The 26,143-nt window shown below is 40.1% G+C and overlaps 1 protein-coding gene across 2 annotated transcripts in view; it reads left to right on the top strand.

The window, feature by feature from the left end:
- Positions 1-3,003: 3,003 nt before the first annotated feature.
- The window catches only part of nadk2 (NAD kinase 2, mitochondrial), a 40,536-nt gene continuing 17,396 nt past the window's right edge, over positions 3,004-26,143 (top strand). The window contains exons 1-10 of one of the 2 annotated variants that reach the window (XM_061876792.1): positions 3,004-3,831; positions 3,910-3,998; positions 5,872-5,960; positions 9,426-9,507; positions 10,242-10,325; positions 12,942-13,085; positions 13,230-13,271; positions 14,413-14,508; positions 23,383-23,438; positions 25,723-25,776. In XM_061876792.1, coding sequence (XP_061732776.1) covers positions 3,595-3,831; positions 3,910-3,998; positions 5,872-5,960; positions 9,426-9,507; positions 10,242-10,325; positions 12,942-13,085; positions 13,230-13,271; positions 14,413-14,508; positions 23,383-23,438; positions 25,723-25,776 — 973 coding nt within the window. In that variant the 5' untranslated portion in view covers positions 3,004-3,594. Of the gene's footprint in view, positions 3,832-3,909; positions 3,999-5,871; positions 5,961-9,425; positions 9,508-10,241; positions 10,326-12,941; positions 13,086-13,177; positions 13,272-14,412; positions 14,509-23,382; positions 23,439-25,722; positions 25,777-26,143 lie in introns of both variants that reach the window. The other variant, XM_061876790.1, reaches the window with a different exon arrangement.

Genomic DNA, 26,143 nt, shown 5'->3' with positions numbered 1-26,143 from the left:
CATATATGTACATATACATATATACATATGTATATATACATATATACATATGTACATATACATATATACATATGTATATATACATATATACATATGTATATATACATATATACATATGTATATATACATATATACATGATGATGATGATGGATTAGATTTATATCGCGCTTTTCTATTGTTATATACTCAAAGCGCTCACAGAGAAGTGGGAACCCATCATTCATTCACACCTGGTGGTGGTAAGCTACATCAGCAGCCACAGCTGCCCTGGGGTAGACTGACGGAAGCGTGGCTGCCAGTTTGCGCCTACGGCCCTTCCGACCACCACCAATCATTCATTCACCGGTGTGAGCGGCACCGGGGGAAAAGGGTGAAGTGTCCTGCCCAAGGACACAATGGCAGCGACTTTGATGTCCATAAGTGGGAAGCGAACCTGCAACCCTCAGGTTTCTGGCACGGCCGCTCTACCCACTACGCCATGCCGCCATATATACACAATACACATATACATACATACATTTATGTCAAAAGAGGTTAAACTTTTTACTCAGGTTATTTTCAGAACTGTGGATTCATTTTGATTAAACACAATTAAATATCACTACACTATAAACTTTATTAAATGTGTTTAATTTTGAGCAAAGTGACTCAAGAAAGAAAAAAGTAATAATTAAGTAAACACCTTTATCATCATGTTTGCTTTTGTACATTCATTTAACCTAAATTTTAATATACATATAATTATATATATATACTTATATGTATATTTAAATATGTATGTATGTATATGTGGAAAAAAAAAATATATATATACATATCCACAAGCGGTAGAAATCGGGTCGATGTATATATATATATATGTATATTTAAATATATATATATATATATATATATATATATGTATATATATATATATATATATATATATATATATATATATATATATATATATATATATATATACATATTTAAATATACATATACATGTAAGTTCATCATATTTATATATGATTCCCTCCGGGTACTCCGGCTTCCTCCCACTTCCAAAGACATGCACCTGGGGATAGGTTGATTGGCAACACTAAAGTGGCCCTAGTGTGTGAATGTGAGTGTGAATGTTGTCTGTCTATCTGTGTTGGCCCTGTGATAAGGTGGCGACTTGTCCAGGGTGTACCCTGCCTTCCGCCCGATTGTAGCTGAGATAGGCGCCAGCGCCCCCCGCGACCCCGAAAGGGAATAAGTGGTAGAAAATGGATGGATGGATATATATATATTAGGGCTGTGAATCTTTGGGTGTCCCACGATTCGATTCAATATCGATTTTTGGGGTCACGATTCGATAATATATCGATTTTTTTCGATTCGATTCGATTCTCGATTCAAAAACGATATTTTTCCGATTCAAAACGATTCTGTATTCATTCAATACATAGGATTTCAGCAGCATCTACCCCAGTCTGCTGACATGCTAGCAGAGTAGTAGGTTAAAAAAAAAAAAAACTTTTATAATTGTTAAGGTCAATGTTTTATCAACTGATTGCAATAATGTAAATTTGTTTTAACTATTAAATGAACCAAAAATATGACTTATTTTATCTTTGTGAAAACATTGGACACAGTGTGTTGTCAAGCTTATGAGATGTGATGCACTGTTACACTATTGTTCTGTGTTATTATTTTTATAAATGTCTAATGATAATGTCAGTGAGGGATTTTTAATCACTGCTATGCTGAAATTATAATTAATATTGATACTGTTGTCGATAATATTCATTTTTGTTTCATTACTTTTGGTTTGTTCTGTGTCGTGTTTTTCTCCTCCCAATTAGTCTGTTTATTGCAGTTCTGAGTGTTGCTGGGTCAGGTTTGGTTTTGGAATTGGATTGCATTGTTATGGTATTGCTGTGTAGTGGTTTGTTGGATTGATTAAAAAAAAAAAAAAAAAAAATTAAATTAAAAATAGATAAATCGATTTTTCTGCGATGAGGTGGCGACTTGTCCAGGGTGTACCCGCCTTCCGCCCGATTGTAGCTGAGATGGGCGCCAGCGCCCCCCGCGACCCCAAAAGGGAATAAGTGGTAGAAAATGGATGGATGGATAAACCGATTTTTAAAAAATGAGAATCGATTCTGAATCGCACAACGTAAACGATTTGATTTGTATTCAAAACGATTTTTTCCCACACCCCTAATATATATATATATATATATACACTTATATATCAAGGGTGTACCCCGCCTTCCACCTGGATGGAGCTGACCCGTGACCCCAAAAGGGACAAGCGGTAGAAAATGGATGGATGGATATAGCCATCCATTTACTACTGCTTATGGATATGAATATATATATATATATATATATATATATATATATATATATATATATATATATATTTATATATAGATAGGTTTTTCTATATATTTATAAATACAAAAGCCATCCATTTTCTACTGCTTATGGATATGTATGTATATATATATATATATATATATATATATATATATATGTGTATATATATATATATATATACATATATATATATATGTGTATGTATACATACTGCCTACTTTGTCTTGTTATATTCTTATTTTACTGTTATATTGTTATTCCCATTGTTTTTATTCTTTTTTTTAATATTTCTCTATTTTGTTTCCTTTTAAACTCCCATTATTTACTTTTTACTTTTTTCTTTAAATTGATCTCAACTCTGTACACTGCTGCTGGAATTTTAATTTTCCTGAAGGAACTCTCCTGAAGGAATCAATAAAGTACTATCTATCTATCTATCTATCTATCTATATATATATATATATATATATATATTTTTATTTTTTATTTTTTTTTTATACATATATAATTCAGCTGAGATAGGCTCCAGCGACCTCGAACGAAACAAGCAGTAAAAAATGGGTGGATGGATGGATATATATTTATAAGTACACACACAAGCACACGCTGAATATGGGTCAATGAATGCCACAACGTATTACGTCATTTCTCATTAGCCAATGAGAGAGCGGTATACTCCGACGTCCTTACGCCCATTTCGTCCCAGTTCAAGTTGGCTTGTAGAGAAACTCGTGGTTCTGTCTCGAGAAGTCGATAGACTCCAGCAATTTATGAGTTTTTAAAGATGTTTGGTTGAGTAGGTAAGGCGCAGACTCAATTAATCCTGTGATAAGATTGAATCCGGTCGTTACATAAATCACGGAGCGTCTTTTTTGACGAGTTTTAAGGAACTAGCTAGCTGCTTTTGGGCTTTGTGCTGCTAGTAACGTCACGCTAGCTCGGACCTTTATCATAACAGTGGTGGTTTAACGCCTAGGTAGTTTGTTAAATGGCGGCTAAACACTGAGCTAATTGTTGTATTGCGTGGTAGCGACACACGACTGCAAAACTACCCCAAGTCGCTGGAACAAGTAAGTTAGCTGATAGACTTGGTGACCTTCCAAACTTCTTTAAATGGACAGCCACTACAGCTGAATAAAGATTAGTCTGACATGATATCTGGGTGTCACGTAATAATTGAGACAACATTCAACTGATCCACTGCACTTTTGGTTGTCATTTTGAAATCAAAACGTGTTTGCATTATGCCTCGTCGTTCTATGGCACACCTGATGAGTCTTGGAAGTCAAGTGGCAGGTTTAACCTCACCACATGGAAGCTTACCACGTCTGATTCCCACTTCATCGCGCTATTCATCATCCAAACCAAAACATGGATTCAAACCCGGAAAAATAGCAGTGGTCACCAAGACAACAAGATATGAGTTCGAACAGCAGCGTTATCGCTATGCAGGTCTTTCTGAGGAGGATTTGAAACATCTGGTGAGACCACATTCAGTGAAAAAATCCCCAAACTATATGCTGACAATACATTTAACGCGACTGTTTTTGTTTTTTCAGCTCGCCATGAAGGGTTCCAGCTACAATGGCCTTCTGGAAAGACACAACATCCACACGAACAACGTGGACCATATTGTGAAGAGCCTACAGTAAGATCTTGCCAGAGGAGACACCCCGTGTTAGTTAGACTGACCATACATCCTCTTTTCCCCGGACATGTCCTCTTTTGCGGGGGCCGTCCGGACGGAATTTCTAGACTCTGTTGCGCAATAGTAGCGCGTCTTACTCCAGATCAGAAGGTTGTGTGTTCAAATCACGTCAGGGTCAATGTTTCCTAAAGCTCATTTTGGGCTTCATGGTGGCAGAGGGGTTAGTGCGTCTGCCTCACAATACGAAGGTCCTGAGTAGTCAGGGTTCAATCCCGGGCTCGGGATCTTTCTGTGTGGAGTTTGCATGTCCTCCCTGTGAATGCGTGGGTTTCCTCCGGGTACTCCGGATTCCTCCCACTTCCAAAGACATGCACCTGGGGATAGGTTGATTGGCAACACTAAATTGGCCCTAGTGTGTGAATGTGAGTGGGAATGTTGTCAGTTGGCCCTGCGATGAGGTGGCGACTTGTCCAGGGTGTACACCGCCTTCCGCCTGATTGTAGCTGAGAAAGGCGCCATCGCACCCTGCGACCCCAAAGGGAATAAGCGGTAGAAAATAAATAAATAAATGGCCTCAAAAGTCCGGTATTTTGAGTTAGGGTTGCGTGTACGGTATTTTCGATGTACGAAGGTTAAGAAGGGGTTAAAAACAAAACTAATTGCGAAGGTGTGTGCGCACGCAGCAGCATTCGTGAGGGAGGGACAGAAAGAGCAAGAGAGTTATGATAAACGCACATGCGTCGCCAGGCTCTGCTTTTTATGATAGATTTATCAGAATTAGGGGTGTCAAAAGTGTGCCCCGGAGGCCATTTGCGGCCCACAGCTAATGTTTTAAAGGCCCATGGCACATTCTAAAAATACTATTAAAATAAACAAAAACATAACAAAAGTGGGAAAAAAAGCTTAAAGGTGAAATGTAATTTAGAAAAAGTTGCAATGTTGACTGATATCATTGCTCAAAACATAATATTGAATCAAAATCAATGTTATTATGAATTATTGACCTATCCAAGGTTCCCATTACATCACATCAAATATTCCACTCTGGAAAAATATTTTTGGTGGAAGATTTTGCATGTTTTGTGCGTTTGCCATTAAAAACATAGTTTTGTTTGACAAAAAAAGGGCGGAAAACAAACAACATAAAAAGAACTAAAACATTTTGAAATGAGGGATAGATAAGAAGTTGATGTCGACTACAGAGATTTTAGTGTTAAATATAAAATGTATGTATTCCCTGGCATACCGTTATCATCATTTCATGACCCAAGCAAAACACTTTTTACACTTTTATACTGAAATAAATACACCTACAACTTATTAAATAAAAACAGAAAAAACTACCAGCAGCAGTAAAGTTCAGATCCATGAAGAAAAGAAGAAAGTGAATGAATGTTTATATATAATTGAATACATTTACATATCCATAAAAATTTGTTTTCTTCTTTTTATTATTTTCTTAATGGATGAAGTAACGTTTATGACAACCTTTTTCCAAAACACAACATGGAATGTTAGATATAACAGGATAATGCATACGTTTATAATTTTTTTCCAAAACGCTTACAAAAAAGTGGTACCCTAAAAATTCACCAAGGGGCCCCATTTTTATGATTTGATGGGGTCCCTGGGACCCCATTTTTAAAAGTTCCTTGCGCCAACACTGCTGTCAACATAGGAAAAAAATGCTTTATTTAAATGAATATATTATATATAAAGCAAGTTCGAGTATCATTGGCAAATTTTCACCGATTCGCGGCCTTGGCACGCATATATGTGTCCCCTTTTTGGGATTTCAGAATATGGTCAGTCTATGTTAGTTGTCTTTTCTTGCTGCTTGTCTAGTAAAATCTTTTGAAATGTGTGTTTGTAGCAAAGAAGGAATTGACGTGCAAGTGGTGAAGAGGGGTGAATATGATTCTGATGTCGTGCAATGGGCAGATGCAATAATCTCTGCTGGAGGTAAGGGTTTTTCTGTTTTCTATTTACAGTGGTACTTTTTTAGTTTTCGAAGACTATTTTAAGCAAAAGTTTGACCTGTTTTTTTGGACCTCGTCTCGATTATTGTACCGCCAAACATTGCGCGTAACGTGTGTTTGCCCGTATATCATTCTGTGGATTCAAGTGCCCAAAAAAATAATTCCATGCGTTGGTTACAGAGCTGGGCGATATATCGATATACACGATATATCGCGGGTTTGTCTTTGTGCGATATAGAAAATGACTATATTGTGATATTCGAGTATACGTTCTCACGCAGTTGCTTTTAACTGCGGGCATTACTCTACAGCAGGGGTCGGCAACCCGCGGCTCTTTGGCCACTCTGATGTGGCTCAGCTGTATAATCGCCAACGCCCCTGATTATTTCGGGAGGTTTCCGGATTTTGGTGCCTCTCCTAGAAATCACCGGGGGCTAACATTCTCTGATTTTCACCTGGACTACAACATTGAGGGCGTGCAGGGATGGCTATACTTTAGACGTCCTCTATCAACATGTCATCGCTCCCGCTTTTACACCATGCTATCTGCGTGCCGGCCGGACGCATGCATTTCACTGTTCCTGTCACCACACGTACGAGATTGCAAGGCATACTTGGTCAACAGCCATACAGGTTACACTGAAGGTTGTGATATAAACAACTTTAACACTCTTACTAATATGCGCCACACTGTGAACCCACACCAAACAAGAATGACAAACACATTTCGGGAGAACATCCTCACAGTAACACAACATAAACAGAACATAACAAATACCCAGAATCCCATGCAGCCCTAACTATTCCTGGCAACATTATACACCCCGCTAGCACCAAACCCTCCGTGCGTCGGTTGAGGCGGGGGGTTTGGTGCTACCAGGGGTGTATAATGTTGTGTTACAGTGAGGATGTTCTCCCGAAATGTGTTTGTCATTCTTGTTTGGTGTGGGTTCACAGTGTGGCACATTTTACTAAGAGTGTTAAAGTTGTTTAAATCACAACCTTCAGTGTGACCTGTATGGCTGTTGAACAACAATACCTTGCAGTCGTGAACGTGTATCTGCGGAAGCCACATACAACATATTACTAAGCTGGCAAGCCGATTGCACATGTTGTAAAAGGCGTCAAAGGCAGTGCCTTCATAGCACTCCCTTATTATTGTTAGCTGGGCGAAATTCAGCAGATTTTCGCAAGAATAGCTGCTTTGAGAATTGGGGAACCTCCCAGAAAATTTGTGAGGGTTGGCAAATGTAATACTGTCAAGCGGCATTCATATAAAACTCGCGGGCCGCACTAACATTAAATTTTCTTATCAAAGTGCTGGCCGCGTGTATGAAACCCCTTGTTTACATATAGCACAAAGTAAAGAAAAAACTCTTCATGCAGTGTTATTTCATTTTAAATTTCAAAAGAGTTTTGTGGCTCCCATTGTTTTCTTTATTTTGTGAAACAGGTCAAAATGGCTCTTTGAGTGGTATAGGTTGCCGACCCCTGCACTACAGGCCCTACTCGCTCTTTCCTGTCTGTCCTTCTCACAGAGAGCAAGCCCACCTTCCTACACACGTCACATTCTGTCACGTCATGCGTCACATACGTATACACCCTCGCGGAGCAGAGTAACGTTAGCTGTGATGCTAGCAGAGCCGTGCGAGTGGTAATACGAGAGAAAGAAGGTGCAAATCTGGTAACAAATGAAGGAAGATTTAATTCCCAAGAAAAACATTAGGGGGTTCATCGTCTGGCGGTCGTTTGGCTTCAAGTGGGAATATGTCGAACAGACAACCGTAAAAGTGTTGCTATAACAAGTAGCATTGCTGCTAATATGTAGCATCATTTGAAAAGTCACCCGCTAGTCAATGAAGAGTTTTTACTCCGCATGTCGACATCTCCGTTTGGTGCCTCACACCCACACCATCACAATGCAGAGGCAAACATTTCCAGATCAACACCGTATGAAACAGAATTTAATAACGTCCGTAGCACATAGCCCTAGTTGGTTATATAGTGTTGTTGTGTTTTCAAAGCGTAGCCATAGTTCAACAGTTTGTAAGGTGTAATTTTTACAAAATGTGCCTGTGTTATCATGCTTTCAATTTTCCACCCGGAAGTCATTCTCTCCCAGCAACATGGTCCGTCTGTGACGTCATCACTGGTTGACTAAGTTGTTATCTGCTAACTTAAGACGGTTACACTGCACGTTTCTTTTTAAAATTTGAATACGGCTGCAGAATCATCCATCATGAGGCGGAAGAAAGTTGAAAGTTCTCGCACTTAATAAAGATCGTGAGAAACATTATTGATTTCAAGAAAAAGCAAAGTGCAAAGGTGCCTCTCCGGTTACCTCTACGTTCAAACTTGTCTTTGCCAACAAGATAAAGGAAAAATTATGTTTGTTATATGCTCATCGATCCATTTTGAGGATTGCAGCTATTGATCATTTTAGTAATCGATTGATTTCTTCCAATAATTGGATAAAACACAGCAGTAGAAGATGGATGGATGGATGGATTACATCTTATAGCCTCAATGTTTTTTAGGAAAAATAGTTGGACTAAACACAGTTTTTTCTTCATTATTTTTTTCTAATAAATGCACATCTCTAAAGTTGAAAGTGTACTTTTTAACATGCGCATCAATAAAAATAAAGAAAGTAAATAAATAAAAAGACAGCTGTCGTCCGCCACCCGGATCCCAGTACCAACACCACCACTCGTGTTGTCTATGCAGTAGAGGGGACACTCTTTGGTTCACTTCACGATTCGATTACGATTCTGGAGCTATAATTCTTAAAAATCAATTATTAATGCATCTTTAATTTATGTATATTGATGCAGTTTTACATTTATTTTTTCGTTTAACTAAATTAGCATGTGCAACTTTTTTACAAAGTGCATTTGTAATAAGAAACAGTTTCATTAATTCCCACATTCATTAAATTAATGGAAATTTACCTGGAACGTAAGTCGGATCTCTTATTGAGGTGGTTCGCTGGAGTCAGCCAAATTTTAGAACTGTCTGCATAACTTAATTTACAATAAATTAATCTATTATTGCTTATTGACATATACTAATCTATTTTATAATCGTCCTTGTCCAAATTGCAATGCATCCAAAATTGATTATGCAGTGTTCATGCGGAAACAATGTCTGCGAATTTGAAGTCCAGATTTTATCCATTATTTTAGTAGCACTCATCAAACGATTAATCGAAGCAACAGAAAAATGTAAACTTTTTTTCTAATCGATTAATCGTTTCAACGTAACACTGTATTTGTCATGTACCTGCAATATAATATGAACAAAACATATTCTTTAAATGCTACAGTATTTGTTCTGGGGTGGCATACATAATAAACAGACTGACCCACATTGTTTGACTAACAAAGGATTCAAGTTCAAGTATTCAAATACATAATGCCTATTATCTTACTGCACTTTGTGTTGTTAGGTGATGGGACAATGTTGCTTGTTGCCAGTAAGGTTTTAAGCAAGGACAAACCAGTTGTCGGCGTAAACACAGACCCTGAGAGGTATAACACAACACAACACAGCACTATTTGAACTGGACTTGGATTGCTAGAGACTTTTTTAGGGATTTTATCACATATATAACCAACAAGGAGTTTCAGAACTATCCCCAGATTGCCAATATTAATGTGGCGTAACCAATGTGATGTCAGCATATATCTTGACGTCATGATTAATTTAATCAGCGATGATGCATACATTTTCTTTAAAAAATGTGTGAAGCTTGATTGCAGAAAGTTGGCCACCTAAAGAGTCTCCTTACCATCCTGATAACTGCATTAGCTTATTGTGGAGCTTAGTTCTTTATTTTTACTAAATTGATTTGCCCCTTTATAATTCTGTAATTGTATGATCTGTACCTGTAATGCTACAATCTTTTGTATATTTGTGCCTGGTTGTGTTTATCTCTTTTGACACCTCTTGTCTTCTTGGACTTTCTGTGCTGGAAAGTAGTTGTTTATTATTGTTGCTAGGCATTGTTTGCCTGTTAGCAATGGTTAACCAGGCTTACTAGCATCAATTGTCACTCTCACATTAGGCAAAATACAAGCTAAAAATGTCAGAAAGCAAGCCCGTTCTTGTGTCATGATATGTTGTTGGGGAAGCTCCTATATTGTCCAAACCTGAACTCCTGCAGTAACCATCCTCTTCCACTTTCCACGTGTGGTAACAAGATGTAAACCTAACTGCCCATCTTACTTTTGTATCATTCTTTGCATTTTTCTTTTAACTAAAGGTCAGAAGGTCACCTGTGCTTACCTGTTAAATACACTCGCAAGTTCCCGGAGGCACTTGGGAAACTCTGCCGTGGTGAGTTCAGGTGTGTATTTACTCAATAAGTATTCACCTCTTTAGTGAACTGCTTTTTGTCGCTCTTCACATTTACGTCGCTATTAAAGCTGCTGTGTAGGCCCTTTTCCTTTGGTTTCTGGAACACCTGTTTCCTGTAACCTGTGATTCCTGGATCTGTAGGTTCCTGTAGAAATGTGTGGTTTGTGTTTCTATCAATTTTCACAGTTCAGTATAGTTTATACAAACCAGGCTGATGACGTATGGAGGACTGGTTTACTATATTTCTATACTGATACCATGTAATCATACAGACAATATTATGTCACAGTTATCTTTACTAAAAAGTAATTTAAATACAAAGCAATCATATGCAAGATTATATAATTTAAAAAAAATAAAGTATTGATTTTTCGTAAAAAGTCAGGCTTTTGTCCAACAATCAGAAAGTTGTCGTCTCGGTAAATGATTAATACATGAGGGTCAGGGGATCAGTTTTGGTCCCTTTCAGATGTAAATAACAATATACCTGTATACAAAGAAATGTCAAGGTTTATCTGAGGCCAACAACATTGGCTTTAGCGTTAGCTTGTTAGCATTGGTATTCTGTTCACTCGGGTTGAAGTTAATAACTACACAAATGGGCGTGTCATTGACTAATTCTAAAACATGTAATAAAGTAAATAGTTAATATTTTATGTTATTTACCTTTGTCCCAATTGTGTCCTGCCTCATTTTTTCCACATTTATCCAATGAAGTCAGAGTAGTAAGGAGGTGAGGTCGATGCTTTGAGTTCAGCTACATACTACTTCGTAAATACATTTTAAAGAGTTTTTCCACTTCTCATAGCTTTAAGGAACATAATGAAGTTTGTAACAACTAATAAACAACATTAAACTGCATATAGTTTAAAGACTACAGCTTAGTAAAAACACTCCAAAATAGTTCTACTAAATAGCGTTATTCAGCACAAAGATGCCCCACAAAAGTTCCTGCATTTCGAAAGCTTCTTTCGTTTTTCTTTCTCTCTGTTGTCAAGTTTGTTGTAATAGAAATACACAAGAAATAAAAAAATAAACAAGTCACCACGTATATTTCAATGGCGGTAGTGGTGTTTGAAAAATTAGTTTTAGGAACGGCCCCAACTGTGTTCCACCAATCGGGGTTTGGCAGCAGAGCCCGCCCCCAAAAAGATTCCTGGTAGATAAGAAAAGTCTCGCCTAGCTAGGAGGAGCTCCGAAAGGTTCCTGAGGTTCCAAGCATTATATCCTACACTTTTCCTACTCTGAGCATATAATTTATACCCCACATAACACACACACATTAGATGTGTGCTTGGTCAGCTAATGATAGTGATTTGGAAAAATGTAGCTGCAAACAATTGCTATCATTGACTGCAAATTGTTGATCACTTCTCTAGTAATACTTTTGTGTGTGCACAGAAATGTATGTGTATATATATTCGGCCAGAACAAATTATATGCAGTTTATTTTGGAATGATGAAAAATGTAGAAATATTTTGTACAATCTGTTTCATTCAACCATTATTGGCAACATTTGATAGCCAGTGGTGTTACTCTCATAATATATTGATCTATAATAATTTAACAGCAATGCTGAGAGAGCAGTAAAATTGAGGTTGACACAAAAGTTAATACTGTGTTCTCTCTTTTGCAGAAGTGCGTTTATTGTCATATAACATATGTGAGTTTTGCATTTCAATTTGAAGTATTTTATTTTATTTCTCAAATCTAGGATCAAATGGAGATGTCAAATCCTTTCCAGGCTGCTGATCAACTTGTTTTAATCTATTTCAGTATCTGACAAAATCTTAAGAGTACTGTAAAGTAAATAAAGTAGCATTGCCTTCATGCTATACAAACTTTAGTTACGTTACTTATAAAAAAACCCAGAACAAACTTAAGTTAAATTAATTTTAATGAAAGTCTTTCATTCCTATTTTAACATTTGAAATTAATAACATTTATTATTTATAAAACATTAAGCAATACTTTTGTAATCGCAGTATTGCTAGATGCACACGCAACCTGCCTTGATGTGCCCCCTTCGCGCTGGCTGGGGATCAAACTAGGGTCGGAAGATAGAGACAGCAGCACTTTGCATAATTAAGGTGTACATGTGTGTGAGCTGCACTTGTTACACACAAATAACATATCCTTGGTATAGCCCTAGAGCTGAGGTGCCCAAACTTTTTATCTCTAAGGACCTAAGTGAAAATGTGCCAATGGGCTGTGGGGAAAACCCAGCAATTTTAGGCGCACAGCAGCACCATAAGTGAGGAGTTTAGCCCAGACTGCCACATAGTAGGTAGTGGAAAATTGGAGAAATGGTTATCCTTGTGGACATGCCATCAATGATTGAAGGAGCTTGAAAGTGGTCAATATGAATGTGTAATACATTCAAGAAGCCACCCTTTGGCAAGCCAAACAAAACGACTGGCCCACAGAACTTTCTTCAAGCACCCCTGCCTTAGAAAGTTGATTAGTACAACACAGAGGCTATGTGGTTGGCATGTTTGCTGTGAAACCAAGATTATTTTTGTTTAAAAAGATAATTTCAGAACATTTTTTTTTTTTTTTTTACCTTGCTCCTCTTGGGTCCTTACCTCATCTGTTCTCATTCAGGTGGCAGTGGCGTCAGAGGATTCGACTGCACCTTGAGGGCACCGGCATAAATCCCACTTCTCTAGATTTGCACGAGCAGCAGCTGAGCCTGGAGCAGCACAGCCAAGCCCATCGCATCACCACCATGGATAACCAGCAGAGTAGGTATCAGTATTGTATTACCAACTTCTCTGGTGTTTCTGTTTAGATCGGTCTTAAATGGTTGTGTTCTTCTGGTAATTTGGGTTGGTTTACAGAGATGGGAATACTGAATGACAGCGTCTCTAAGCCCAGTCTTCTTCCCATCAGGAGCCTGAATGAAATCTTCATTGGAGAATCTTTGTCCTCCAGGTACTTGTTATACAAAATAGTCCTATCAACTCTGTCTTTGTGTGTGTCTATCATATTTTTCGGACCATATGGCGCACCTTATTTTAATGCGCACTGCCAATGAGGGGATCTATTTAGGTCTATTTTCATGCAAAAGGCGCACTGGATTATAAGGCACGTTAAAGGGGTAATATGATTTTTTTTGTACCACATTTTAAATCAGTTCTTTGTGGTCTACTTATAATAGTTGTTCTTTGGTCAAAATATTGCATAAATTATGTTTTACAGACAATCTTCTAGGCCTCTTTCTAACTATCTCCTCAGGATCTGCCGTTTTGTGGGTGTTTCCTTTTTACGTGGCTCCACTTCCACAGCTTCTTCCTGTCATTTTTGTTGTACCGGTAGTGTTTAGCACCTCCCTAGCAGGCTAATGAAAGATAAGTTAAAACTGTACGCTACTTTATATTACAAATGACACCAGCGGAGGATGAATGCCCCACAACGAGTAAAAAGGAGGAGTTTCTTGACTATGGCGCCTGGCTACAATTCCGGACACATGCAAATTTTCAGGACTTATGCAGATCCCAAATACATAACGGTAGGAACCAAAAGTTGGTTTTGCATACAAAACGCCAGATAATGTCTACTAATAGGTGCCATTTTGGGGTCCTAATACACACACCATAATGATACCATGTTGACGCACAGCACATCTTACTACTGTAGCTGTAATGCGGCGACAATCCATCAAGCAGCGTGGCTTACCAAAGTCGCACTAAAACATTTTTAGAGATTTTTTAGCGCTTTGTGTAATGTTTTATTTTGTCAAGGAAATACCAAAGTTTTAGGCTTGCTTGCTAACCTGTGCTTCTATGAACAGGAGGCTTCAACCTGCAGTCCACGTGTATTTTTTATGTGTGACTCCCATCTACTGGTCACACTTATCATTACACCAGTTACCAAATAAAATAGTAAGGACAACCAGAATTAATCCATACATCAGGCTCACAAGGTTATAAGGGGCAGTTTCGATTTTTGAGAAAATGTAAGGATTTTGAGTGCGCCTTCTAGTCTGAAATACTATATATGCAAATGTAAATGTGTGTATTTGTATTTGTGTGACAAAATCAACATTAGCTCCCATTCTGTTACTTTGATCCAGAGCATCGTACTATGAGATCTCTGTGGATGACGGTCCATGGGAAAAGCAGAAGAGTTCAGGCCTCAGTATTTGCACTGGAACAGGATCCAAAGCATGGTACTCACACACATACACAATATTTATTTTTCCCTTCACTTTGAAGAACTTTTATTTACAGCCTTAGCACTGTACTCTGATGTTACAGTTAAGAATATCAGGAAAGCTTTTTTCTGCATGGGGACAAGACACTAACTTCCAATGACTTCAATGTAAAGCATGCAATAAGAACCTGTGCTCTGTTAGTAAAATCTAAATTGTAATTGATTGGGGTATGCATCTCTACCTTCAATGGCAATTCAATATGAATATAAATGATAAATGGGTTAAATGGGTTGTACTTGTATAACGCTTTTCTACCTTCAAGGTACTCAAAGCGCTTTGACACTACTTCCACATTTACCCATTCATACACACATTCACACACTGATGGAGGGAGCTGCCATGCAAGGCGCCAACCAGCACCCATCAGGAGCAAGGGTGAAGTGTCTTGCTCAGGACACAACGGACGTGACGAGGTTGGTTCTAGGTGGGATTTGAACCAGTGACCCTCTGGTTGCGCACGGCCACTCTCCCACTGCGCCACGCCGTATAGATACATTAGTCTGATACAATATACTTAAAATACTTTTTAAAACATTGCGATTTGATACAAATGGAAGCATTGCATGGTGATGAAAAAATTATCATGTATCAGCTCAGAACAATGTAATTGTCTTTTTTTTTTTTTTTAAAGGGGAACATTATCACAATTTCAAAAAGGTTAAAAACAATAAAAATCAGTTCCCAGTGGCTTGTTGTATTTTTTGAAGTTTTTTTTTTAATTTTACCGGTATCGGAATATCCCTAAATAAAGCTTTAAAGTCCCTTATTTTCGCTCTCTGCGAAGACACTGGCCATTTCCCTGTGACGTCATACAGTGCTGCCAATGTAAACAACCAATGGGAATACCACAGCAAGATATAGTGAGGCTCATAGGACTCCAGAGGCAGTGGACAGGTACCGACAGGCCAAGCGGTGTGCAGCTCCGGCGGTCACAGAGGCAAAAACTCGGACATGGGAAGAGTTTGGGGAAGCCATGGAAAATGACTTCCGGATGGCTTCGAAGCGATTCTGGACCACCATCCGCCGCCTCAGGAAGGGGAAGCAGTGCACTGTCAACACCGTGTATGGTGCGGATGGTGTTCTGCTGACCTCAACTGCGGATGTTGTGGATAGGTGGAAGGAATACTTTGAAGACCTCCTCAATCCCACCAACACGTCTTCCTATGAGGAAGCAGTGCCTGGGGAATCTGTGGTGGACTCTCCTATTTCTGGGGCTGAGGTTGCTGAGGTAGTTAAAAAGCTCCTCGGTGGCAAGGCCCCAGGGGTGGATGAGATCCGCCCAGAGTTCCTTAAGGCTCTGGATGCTGTGGGGCTGTCTTGGTTGGCAAGACTCTGCAGCATCGCGTGGACATCGGGGGCGGTACCCCTGGATTGGCAGACCGGGGTGGTGGTCCCTCTCTTTAAGAAGGGGGACCGGAGGGTGTGTTCCAACTATCGTGGGATCACACTCCTCAGCCTTCCCGGTAAGGTTTATTCAGGTGTACTGGAGAGGAGACTACGCCGGATAGTCGAACCTCGGATTCAGGAGGAACAGTGTGGTTTTCGTCCTGGTCGTGGAACTGTGGACCAGCTCTATACTCTCGGCGGGGTTCTTGAGGGTGCATGGGAGTTTGCCCAACCAGTCTACATGTGCTTTGTGGACTTGGAGAAGGCATTCGACCGTGTCCCTCGGGAAGTCCTGTGGGGAGTGCTCAGAGAGTATGGGGTATCTGACTGTCTTATTATGGCAGTCCGATCCCTGTACGATCAGTGTCAGAGCTTGGTCCGCACTGCTGGCAGTAAGTCGGACACGTTTCCAGTGAGGGTTGGACTCCGCCAAGGTTGCCCTTTGTCACCGATTCTGTTCATAACTTTCATGGACAGAATTTCTAGGCGCAGTCAAGGCATTGAGGGGTTCCGGTTTGGTGCCCGCGGGATTAGGTCTCTGCTTTTTGCAGACGATGTGGTCCTGTTGGCTTCATCTGGCCGGGATCTTCAGCTCTCACTGGATCGGTTCGCAGCCGAGTGTGAAGCGGCCGGAATGAGAATCAGCACCTACAAATCCGAGTCCATGGTTCTCTCCCGGAAAAGGGTGGAGTGCCATCTCCGGGTTGGGGAGGAGACCCTGCCCCAAGTGGAGGAGTTCAAGTACCTAGGAGTCTTGTTCACGAGTGGGGGAAGAGTGGATCGTGAGATCGACAGGCGGATCGGTGCGGCGTCTTCAGTAATGCGGACGTTGTACCGATCTGTTGTGGTGAAGAAGGAGCTGAGCCGGAAGGCAAAGCTTTCAATTTACCGGTCGATCTACGTTCCAATCCTCACCTATGGTCATGAGCTTTGGGTCATGACCGAAAGGATAAGATCACGGGTACAAGCGGCTGAAATGAGTTTCCTCCGCCGTGTGGCGGGGCTCTCCCTTAGAGATAGGGTGAGAAGCTCTGTCATCCGGGAGGAACTCAAAGTAAATCCGCTGCTCCTCCACATCGAGAGGAGCCAGATGAGGTGGTTCGGGCATCTGGTCAGGATGCCACCCGAACGCCTCCCGAGGGAGGTGTTTACGGCACGTCCAACCGGTAGGGGGCCTCGGGGAAGACCCAGGACACGTTGGGAAGACTATGTCTCCCGGCTGGCCTGGGAACGCCTCGGGATCCCCCGGGAAGAGCTAGACGAAGTGGCTGGGGAGAGGGAAGTCTGGGCTTCCCTGCTTAGGCTGCTGCCCCCGCGACCCGACCTCGGATAAGCGGAAGAAGATGGATGGATGGATGGATAGATATAGTGACATTAGCTTGGACTCAAACTCGGATTTCAGCAACTTAAGCGATTCAACAGATCACGCATGTATTGAAACAGATGGTTGGAGTATGAAAATATTGAAGAAGAAACTGAAGCTATTGAGCGAATAGCTATTGACGCTATTCATAGCCATAGCATGGCCGAATAGCTGCGTTAGCATCGCCGGTAAAATGTGCGGACCAAACGATCAGGACTTTCACATCTTTTGACACTGGAGCAACTTAAATCCGTCGATTGGTATGTGTTTTTTTCGCATTAAATGTGGGTGGAAGGAAACGTAATATAGTTGCAAATGCATCTACAGGTTATCCATACATCTCTGTACCATGTCTGCTTTAGCACCGCCGGTAAATAGCATGTTAGCATCCATTAGCGTAGCATGTTAGCATCCATTAGCTGGCAGTCAACATCAATAAAACTCACCTTTGTGATTTTGTTGACTATCGTTGCAAATGCATTTGCAGGTTATCCATACATCTCTGTGCCATGTCTGCCTTAGCATCGCTGGTAAAATGTGGAGACACTCTGGCCCATTCAATGGGGGTCTGGCGGCAGACACTTTCGCATCTTCGGGCCAGTGGTGCAACTTGAATCCCTCCCTGTTAGTGTTGTTACACCCTCCGACAACGCACTGTCGAGGCATGATGTCTCCAAGGTTCCAAAAAATAGTCAAAAAAACGGAAAATAACAGAGCTGAGACCCAGTGTTTGTAATGTGTTGAAAATGAAAATGGCGGGTGTGTTACCTCGGCGACGTCACATTCTGACGTCATCGCCTCCAGCGCGATAAACAGAAAGGCGTTTAATTCGCCAAAATTCACCCATTTAGAGTTCGGAAATCGGTTAAAAAAATAGATGGTCTTTTTTCTGCACCATCAAGGTATATATTGACGCTTACATAGGTCTGGTGATAATGTTCCCCTTTAAATAGACACATCTAAATTAGGCGGTTCCTGTATAAATTATGAGCAAATAGTAAAACCATCAGTTTCAAGGCATTGCAATCCATAAACTTTACAAAAAGATGTAAACAAAACACTTTTGTAAAAGCTACCAGTATTTACTCTTGTTTGCTCAGGTAGCAACAATTAAATACATAGAAAAGCAAGCTGTGCATCACGCAGATGTTTAATAACACCACAGTAACACAAGTGCAATATACAATTAAGTGCCACAAAGATAAACAGCAGCTTTAGTAAAGAAAATGTAATATTTTTCTAAATACCACTCTGCCAATTACTGATTGTATATACTATAATTACCTCGCAAAGTTGGGGCTGGAAGACTTTCAAATCAGTGCCCTTGTCTTGCCAGATGCTCTGCTAGCGTTAGCATCCCTAGTTCCCTCATCGCCGGCTTGAGGCCGTACTTTAATCCTACTGACCATTCTTTTTAAAATATCCAATCGTTTGCCACACTTTAGATTTAATATTTGTTGGTAGGGATGTATATCGTTAGGATTTTATAGATACAATACCCTTGTCGATGTTTCTTACCAATACCTGTATTTATTGGTACTCTTATCGGTAATATATACACAAGGTATATAGTGTACAGTCGTGGTCAACAGTTTACATAGACTTGTAAAGAACATAATGCCATGGCTGCTGTCCTGACTTTCTAATAATTTGTACAACTCTTATTTTATTCTGATAGAGTGATTGGAGCACATACTTGTTGCTCTCAAAAACATTCATGAAGTTTGGTTCTCTTATGAATTTATTATGGGTCTACTGAAAATGTGAGCAAATCTGCTGGGTCAAAAGTATACATACAGCAATGTTAATATTTGGTGACATGTTCCTTGGCAATTTTCACTGCAATAAGGCGCTTTTGGTAGCCATCCACAAGCTTCTGACCACACCTCTTGACAAAATTGGTGCAGTTAAGCTAAATTTGTTGGACTTGTTTCTTCAACATTGTCCACATGTTTAAGTCAGGACTTTGGGAAGGTCATTCTAAAACCTTAATTCTAGCCCGATTTAGCCATTCCTTTACCACTTGACGTGTGTTTGGGGTCATTGTCCTGTTGGAACACCCAACTGCGCCCAAGACCCAACCTCTGGGCTGATGATTTTTGGTTGTCTTGAAGAATCTGGAGGTAATCCTCCTCTTTCATTGTCCCATTAATTCTCTTTAAAGCACCAGTTTGCATTGGCAGCAAAACAGGCCCAGAGCATAATACTACTGTTCCTGGGATTAAAGGTCTGACATTTTCTCCTCCAAACATTAATGCTGGGGAATTGTGGCCAAACAGCTCAATTTTTGTTTCATCTGACCATAGAACTTTACTCCAGAAGGTCTTATCTTTGTCAATGTGATGTCAGATGAAACACAATACCCAGCAATAGTAAATATTGGGTGGGATATCAATTAGGATGGCATAATGATATTATTATCATATCCGTATTTGCAATGAAGACAAAGGAAATTAATCACAACTGCCGTTACAGCACAAGTTTATTCATTTATAAAAATTATAAAGATATTTAGTTTTTAAATGATTATCCATAGGGGTGTTTTGTGTCATTTATTTTTGGTTTGTTGTCCTTTGAATTCCCTTGTTCAACTCTTTGATTGTTCTTCACAGCAAAATCAGAAAACAAAACACAAAAGCTAAACGCAGGATCATATTAATCATTTGTAAAAGTAAACATTTTCAAATAACATGCAAATGTACACAAAAAAACAGCAATAACTAATATCGGTACATTGATGCACACATTTACAATACTTTACTATTCCGTCACACATTAGTAGGATATAATTACGTCAACTTCTTAAAGAAAGAAATGAGCAAGAGGCATGGAGGTCAGTAAACATTGCAATAGTCGAGGTCTCATATTTTAATACAAATGTATATCATTACTGACAGCCCAGCTTGACATGTCTGGTTTTAGGTGTTTTAAATTAATAAATAAAGCTATAATTACATTTTAAAGTTGCATTTTTTGCTGCGCATAGCACTGCCATGTTGAAAATAATTTTCAGAGTTGAGTGGTCAAATGATCTTGGGATATGAATGATAGTTAGATAGATAGATAGATAGATAGATAAATAGATAGATAGTACTTTATTGATTCCTTCAGGAGAGTTCCTTCAGGAAAATGCGGTGTGGAGTGAGCTTTTTTGAATTTGGACAGTCTTCGCACACTGCGATGACGTTAGCACTCCACAAATGCGCACTGCGAAGGATGCAACTGTCAAATTTAAACACATCTTATGTCTCCCAGCTGGCCTGAGAATGCCTCGGGACCCCTCCAGGAGGAGCTGGACAAAGTGGCTGGGGAGAGGGAAGTCTGGGCTTCTATTAGGGCGCTGCCCCCGCCACCTGAATTTGGATAAGCGGTAGAAGTTGGATGGATGAATAAATTCACTTCACTTTTTGCTTTTGTTTTAATTGTGTTTGGTCTACTACTCGGACTGCACAATTTTAAATCGTATTAGGGTGAGGGGTTGGTTTACTCCCAAGGGTTAGGGTTTGGTCGTGGCTAGGATTAACTTCTGGTTAACCCCCTATCCTGTGAAGGCAATCTCTATTGACATATGGAGATTCCCACACACTATATTCTTGCCAAAAAAGGTGTAGAATTTTAGCCAAAGAGCTTTGCACGAGTCCGCTATTGTAGTCAAATATTGTAGTCAATAAGTTTATTTATCCTCTATCTTCTTGTTGTGAGGCAGTCTGGTGTGTACATGCAAATGCATCCTCAGCTGGTGCCATTTCTCATACAAAGTAGCGTAGTACTAGCAACTTATATTTGTCAGTAGTAGAGGTGGGGGAAATAAGCGATTTTTAGATGCATCGCAATTCGGATATGGACGATTATAAAGTCAATTAGTAAACGTCAATTGATTTATTTATTGTAAAAATAATTCAGACTGTTATATAATTTGGCTGACAGCAGCAAGCCACCTCACCGAGCGATCCGATCAGCTTCTTATTTTAAGGCACTTAAGTTCCAGTTTTGAAAACATTTCTATTAATTTGATTAATGTAATGGTAATTAATTTAACTGTTTCTTATTAGGCCATGTCCATAGGAACAGGGATGCCTAATGAAGGCATACTTATCCCTGCGTTTTGGCCTCTTGTCCACACGCAAACGCATAATTATTGTCCTTAAAAATGCAGACTTTTGCAAACGTTGGCCAAAGTGTAGAGTTCCAAAACTCTCCAGTCAACGTATGCGTGTACACGGCACAAACGGAGATTTGTACTCCTCTGTTGACGTCATGGTTGTAAGCTGTCATTTCCAAAGCTCAAACAACACTGCCTTGCTGCCTTTAAAACATTATAAGAACATTTACTTTATGTTTGAATGTAAACATGCTGCTATTTTAACTCTAAATTAGTTTAAAAAATGAAAAAAACTCATCAAAATGGGCTTCACGACACTCCTGTCACCGTCAATTTGACAGTCAGCTGTTTTGGTCACGATTGCTGTCGGACCTCCAGCTGATGGGACAACTTTGACAAGCAAGACCTTTTGCGTTTTGTCATAAGTAAGCTACAACATTATCTCATGTTTTTTATCCTTTGTTAATGACAGATCATGATGTTAACTTACGTGTGTTTCTTCCATTTGTGTAGATGGAGGTAGGCACATAACGCAACCGATCACCTAAAAAACAAAACAAAAAAAACTTGATGTATCCTTTCTCCTTGGTAATGTTAAAGACAATATACACCTCATTGCACATGTATATGTATGGTTATCATTATGAGTTATAATTCCATGAGAGTTTTGCAGCGGCACATTCATGTTTGTGCGCTTTATATTGGCACTTAAACATGCAAGAGTTTTTTCCTTGGCTCGTTAGTGCGTGCTGATTTTAGAAGTAATGTACATTTCACTCCACATGTAATGTATTACCATGTGTCTTATTAAACATATTATAATTCCATGAGTGTTGGGTTTCAGCAGCACAGGTGTGCATGCGCGCTTTAAACACTAAAAAAAAAAGATACATAATGAATGCAGGCTGCTTTTAAAGATAATGTAATGTACGTCTAGTATATCAAAATAAACATTATAATGGTTTAAGAGGTTTAATGCCACCAAATCAGCTGTGGCTGCTTTTCCAGGCTTCTGATTAGACTAAATGTGCATGACGGCAAGTTTATGCATTTGTGTGTAGACATAGACAGTTTTAAAACTATACTTGTATGGATGGAGATCGTTTTAACCCCGATTGTGATTTTTTGAAACTATCCTTGTTCATGTGGACACGGCCTTACAAAAGCACTGTTTTTAAAAGTTGCAAGTGATAAACGCTTATTTAGTGAAACAAAAATCAATGTAAACCTGCAATAATATGCATAAATTAAAGATGCATCATTAATCGATTTTTAATCGAATCGTAGCTCCTGAATCATAATTGAATCGTTAGGTGCCCAAAAATTCCCACCTCTAGTCAGTAGACTCCATATGGAAGTGCTAAAAATTACAACAGGGCTGACTGGGTCAAGACACAGTCGAAGTAGTGGCACGTAAATAAGCCTGCCTACAAAACGGTGCATCAGACAGTGGTTTGAAGCGGTCTGTAAAAAAAAAATTCTATGCAAAATTTTGACCAAAGAACCACCATTACATGCCTAGTAGACCACAAGGAAGTGTAGTAAAAAAATCATAACCATGACCCCTTTAAATAATTACCACATTAACGAAAAGTACAAAAGTACCAAAAATGTGTAAAGTTGAGTACCAGTATCGATAATTAGGTACTGAGAATTGGTACCGCGTTGGTTCACTTGTGAAAGCACCCATCCCTATGTTTGAGTGACAGGTCCAGCATGACTTTAATGTCCATTTTGCTGATGCATTTTATTTTGGTAGTGGTAAGTGTTGAAAATCCATTCCCCCTGCAATAATTATACAGGAATGTCAAAAACATCTCATTGCCATCATGGAAAGTTCTGGATAGTTCCTTTGAATTTCATCTGAATGACAGAAAAACAAACTTCTCTCCACACACAACATGCGATTTGGAGCATTTTAGTATGCCGAGAGAGATGAAATGTGTTTGAACTAATTTGTCTTTCTTTCTGTCCATAGGTCCTACAACATCAACAAACTTGCTGAACAAGCAGTGAATGAGATCCTAAAAATAGGTAATGTGTTCTCATCTAGACATACAGTATGAAACCTGAATAATGTGAAACATTTAAGGGGAAACTGCACTTTAAAAAAAAGTGTTGCCTGTCTAAAAATACATCAATCGTCAGGATGTATTTTTTTTAATTCATTCTAAATATTTAATACCTCGGATTCAGGAGGAACAGTGTGGTTTTCGTCCTGGTCGTGGAACTGTGGACCAGCTCTATTCTCTCGGCAGGGTTCTTGAGGGTGCATGGGAGTTTGCCCAACCAGTCTACATGTGCTTTGTGGACTTGGAGAAGGCATTCGACCGTGTCCCTCGGGAAGTCCTGTGGGGAGTGCTCAGAGAGTATGGGGTATCGGACTGTCTTATTGTGGCGGTCCGTTCCCTGTACGATCAGTGCCAGAGCTTGGTTCGCATTGCCGGCAGTAAGTCGAACACGTTTCCAGTGAGGGTTGGACTCCGCCAAGGCTGTCCTTTGTCACCGATTCTGTTCATAACTTTTATGGACATAATTTCTAGGCGCAGTCAAGGCGTTGAGGGGTTCCAGTTTGGTAACCGCAGGATTAGGTCTCTGCTTTTTGCAGATGATGTGGTCCTGATGGCTTCATCTGACCGGGATCTTCAGCTCTCGCTGGATCGGTTCGCAGCCGAGTGTGAAGCGACCGGAATGAGAATCAGCACCTCCAAGTCCGAGTCCATGGTTCTCGCCCGGAAAAGGGTGGAGTGCCATCTCCGGGTTGGGGAGGAGACCCTGCCCCAAGTGGAGGAGTTCAAGTACCTAGGAGTCTTGTTCACGAGTGAGGGAAGAATGGATCGTGAGATCGACAGGCGGATCGGTGCGGCGTCTTCAGTAATGCGGACGTTGTACCGATCCGTTGTGGTGAAGAAGGAGCTGAGCCGGAAGGCAAAGCTCTCAATTTACCGGTCGATCTACGTTCCCATCCTCACCTATGGTCATGAGCTTTGGGTCATGACCGAAAGGATAAGATCACGGGTACAAGCGGCCGAAATGAGTTTCCTCCGCCGGGTGGCGGGGCTCTCCCTTAGAGATAGGGTGAGAAGCTCTGCCATCCGGGAGGAACTCAAAGTAAAGCCGCTGCTCCTCCACATCGAGAGGAGCCAGAAGAGGTGGTTCGGGCATCTGGTCAGGATGCCACCCGAACGCCTCCCTAGGGAGGTGTTTAGGGCACGTCCAACCGGTAGGAGGCCACGGGGAAGACCCAGGACACGTTGGGAAGACTATGTCTCCCGGCTGGCCTGGGAACGCCTCGGGATCGCCCGGGAAGAGCTAGACGAAGTGGCTGGGGAGAGGGAAGTCTGGGTTTCCCTGCTTAGGCTGTTGCCCCCGCGACCCGACCTCGGATAAGCGGAAGATGATGGATGGATGGATGGATATTTAATACATTTTATCAAAAGCCTGCTTATACTGTAATAAGTCCGCGGGAGCCGCTCCATTCTGCCTTTAAAGCATATAAAAACATCCAAACACCTCCATTAAGGTTTTATATAGTATATGCTGTAAGTATATATGTAATGTAGTAACAGGCACATTTATTATTTATGTATTTTGATCATTCCAAGCATACATTAAAAAATGCTTCATGGCATTGGCTTATTTTTTTTTCTTTAAAAAAATAATTGATTAGTACTCACGGCAGACTTCATGAGAGGCCAACAAACATAATAAAACATCTCTTACTGTACACTGTCAGCTGTCATTAGGATGCCGACTGCTAGGATGTTCATATACTCGAAGAATGACTCATAATCCTCGCAAAGAGACAAAGGATGGAACCAAGGGTCTTTGTGTCATTCTTGCCATTTCCGGGTCTAATTTGTCTGTCAAAGTGTACGAACTTGTCAGAATACATCATCGCCCTTCTTCTATCCAGGTGAAAGGCACAATTTATGATCTACAATAAAGTTTGACGAGCAAGTAAGCATCGGCACTCACTGTAGTGATCACGGCGCTGCTATAAATAGATTGTCTGCGTTAGCGCTTATAATAACAATATCACCAATACTTGGTTAATATTTTGGTCACGTAACTTAAATGGAGTATTGTTGGTGTTTCTTAGACGTTAATTTATTGGGTTTTATGGGCGGACTTCCCATTGGGTCCGCTGAAAGATGTTTACTTGTATTTACAAGTTAGAATGCATTTTAAAAAATCCATAGGTCTTTAATAATGATTGTAAACGATGGCCAAAATTTTAAATAAAAGTGCAGTTCGCATTTGATTATATGTAACCTTAGCCTCCAGCCTAATCACAGCATATTTTTTTTTCTTTTAGGAAAGTATCAGACTGGCCTTGATATTCCACTAAACCGCCAATTCATTGAAAAAGGTGAGTTTATAACACTATGAGTGTGCGTGCGTGCGCGCGCATGCACACATGTATGTTAGAGGTGTCAAAGTTAACTTGATTAAAACTAGTTTACTATAATTTTCTTTAACATCCCAGATTTATGTATGTGTGTGTGTGTATGTACGTACAGTATAAATGTTGTATGGCATACTTGCCAACCCTACCGATTTTCCCGGGAGACTCCCGAATTTCAGTGCCCCTCCCGAAAATCTCCCAGGGCAACCATTCTCCCGAATTTCTCCCGATTTCCATCCGGACAACAATATTGGGGGCGTGCATTAAAGGCACTGCCTTTGGCGTCCTCTAAAACCTGTCGTCACGTCCGGTTTGCCTTCGTACAAACAGC

The sequence above is a fragment of the Nerophis ophidion genome, linkage group LG17 (genome assembly GCF_033978795.1).
Source record: "Nerophis ophidion isolate RoL-2023_Sa linkage group LG17, RoL_Noph_v1.0, whole genome shotgun sequence".
Taxonomy (NCBI): Eukaryota; Metazoa; Chordata; class Actinopteri; order Syngnathiformes; family Syngnathidae; genus Nerophis; species Nerophis ophidion.
The sequence above is the reverse complement of the archived record's forward strand: the minus strand, read 5'-3'. Positions and strand labels throughout refer to the sequence as shown.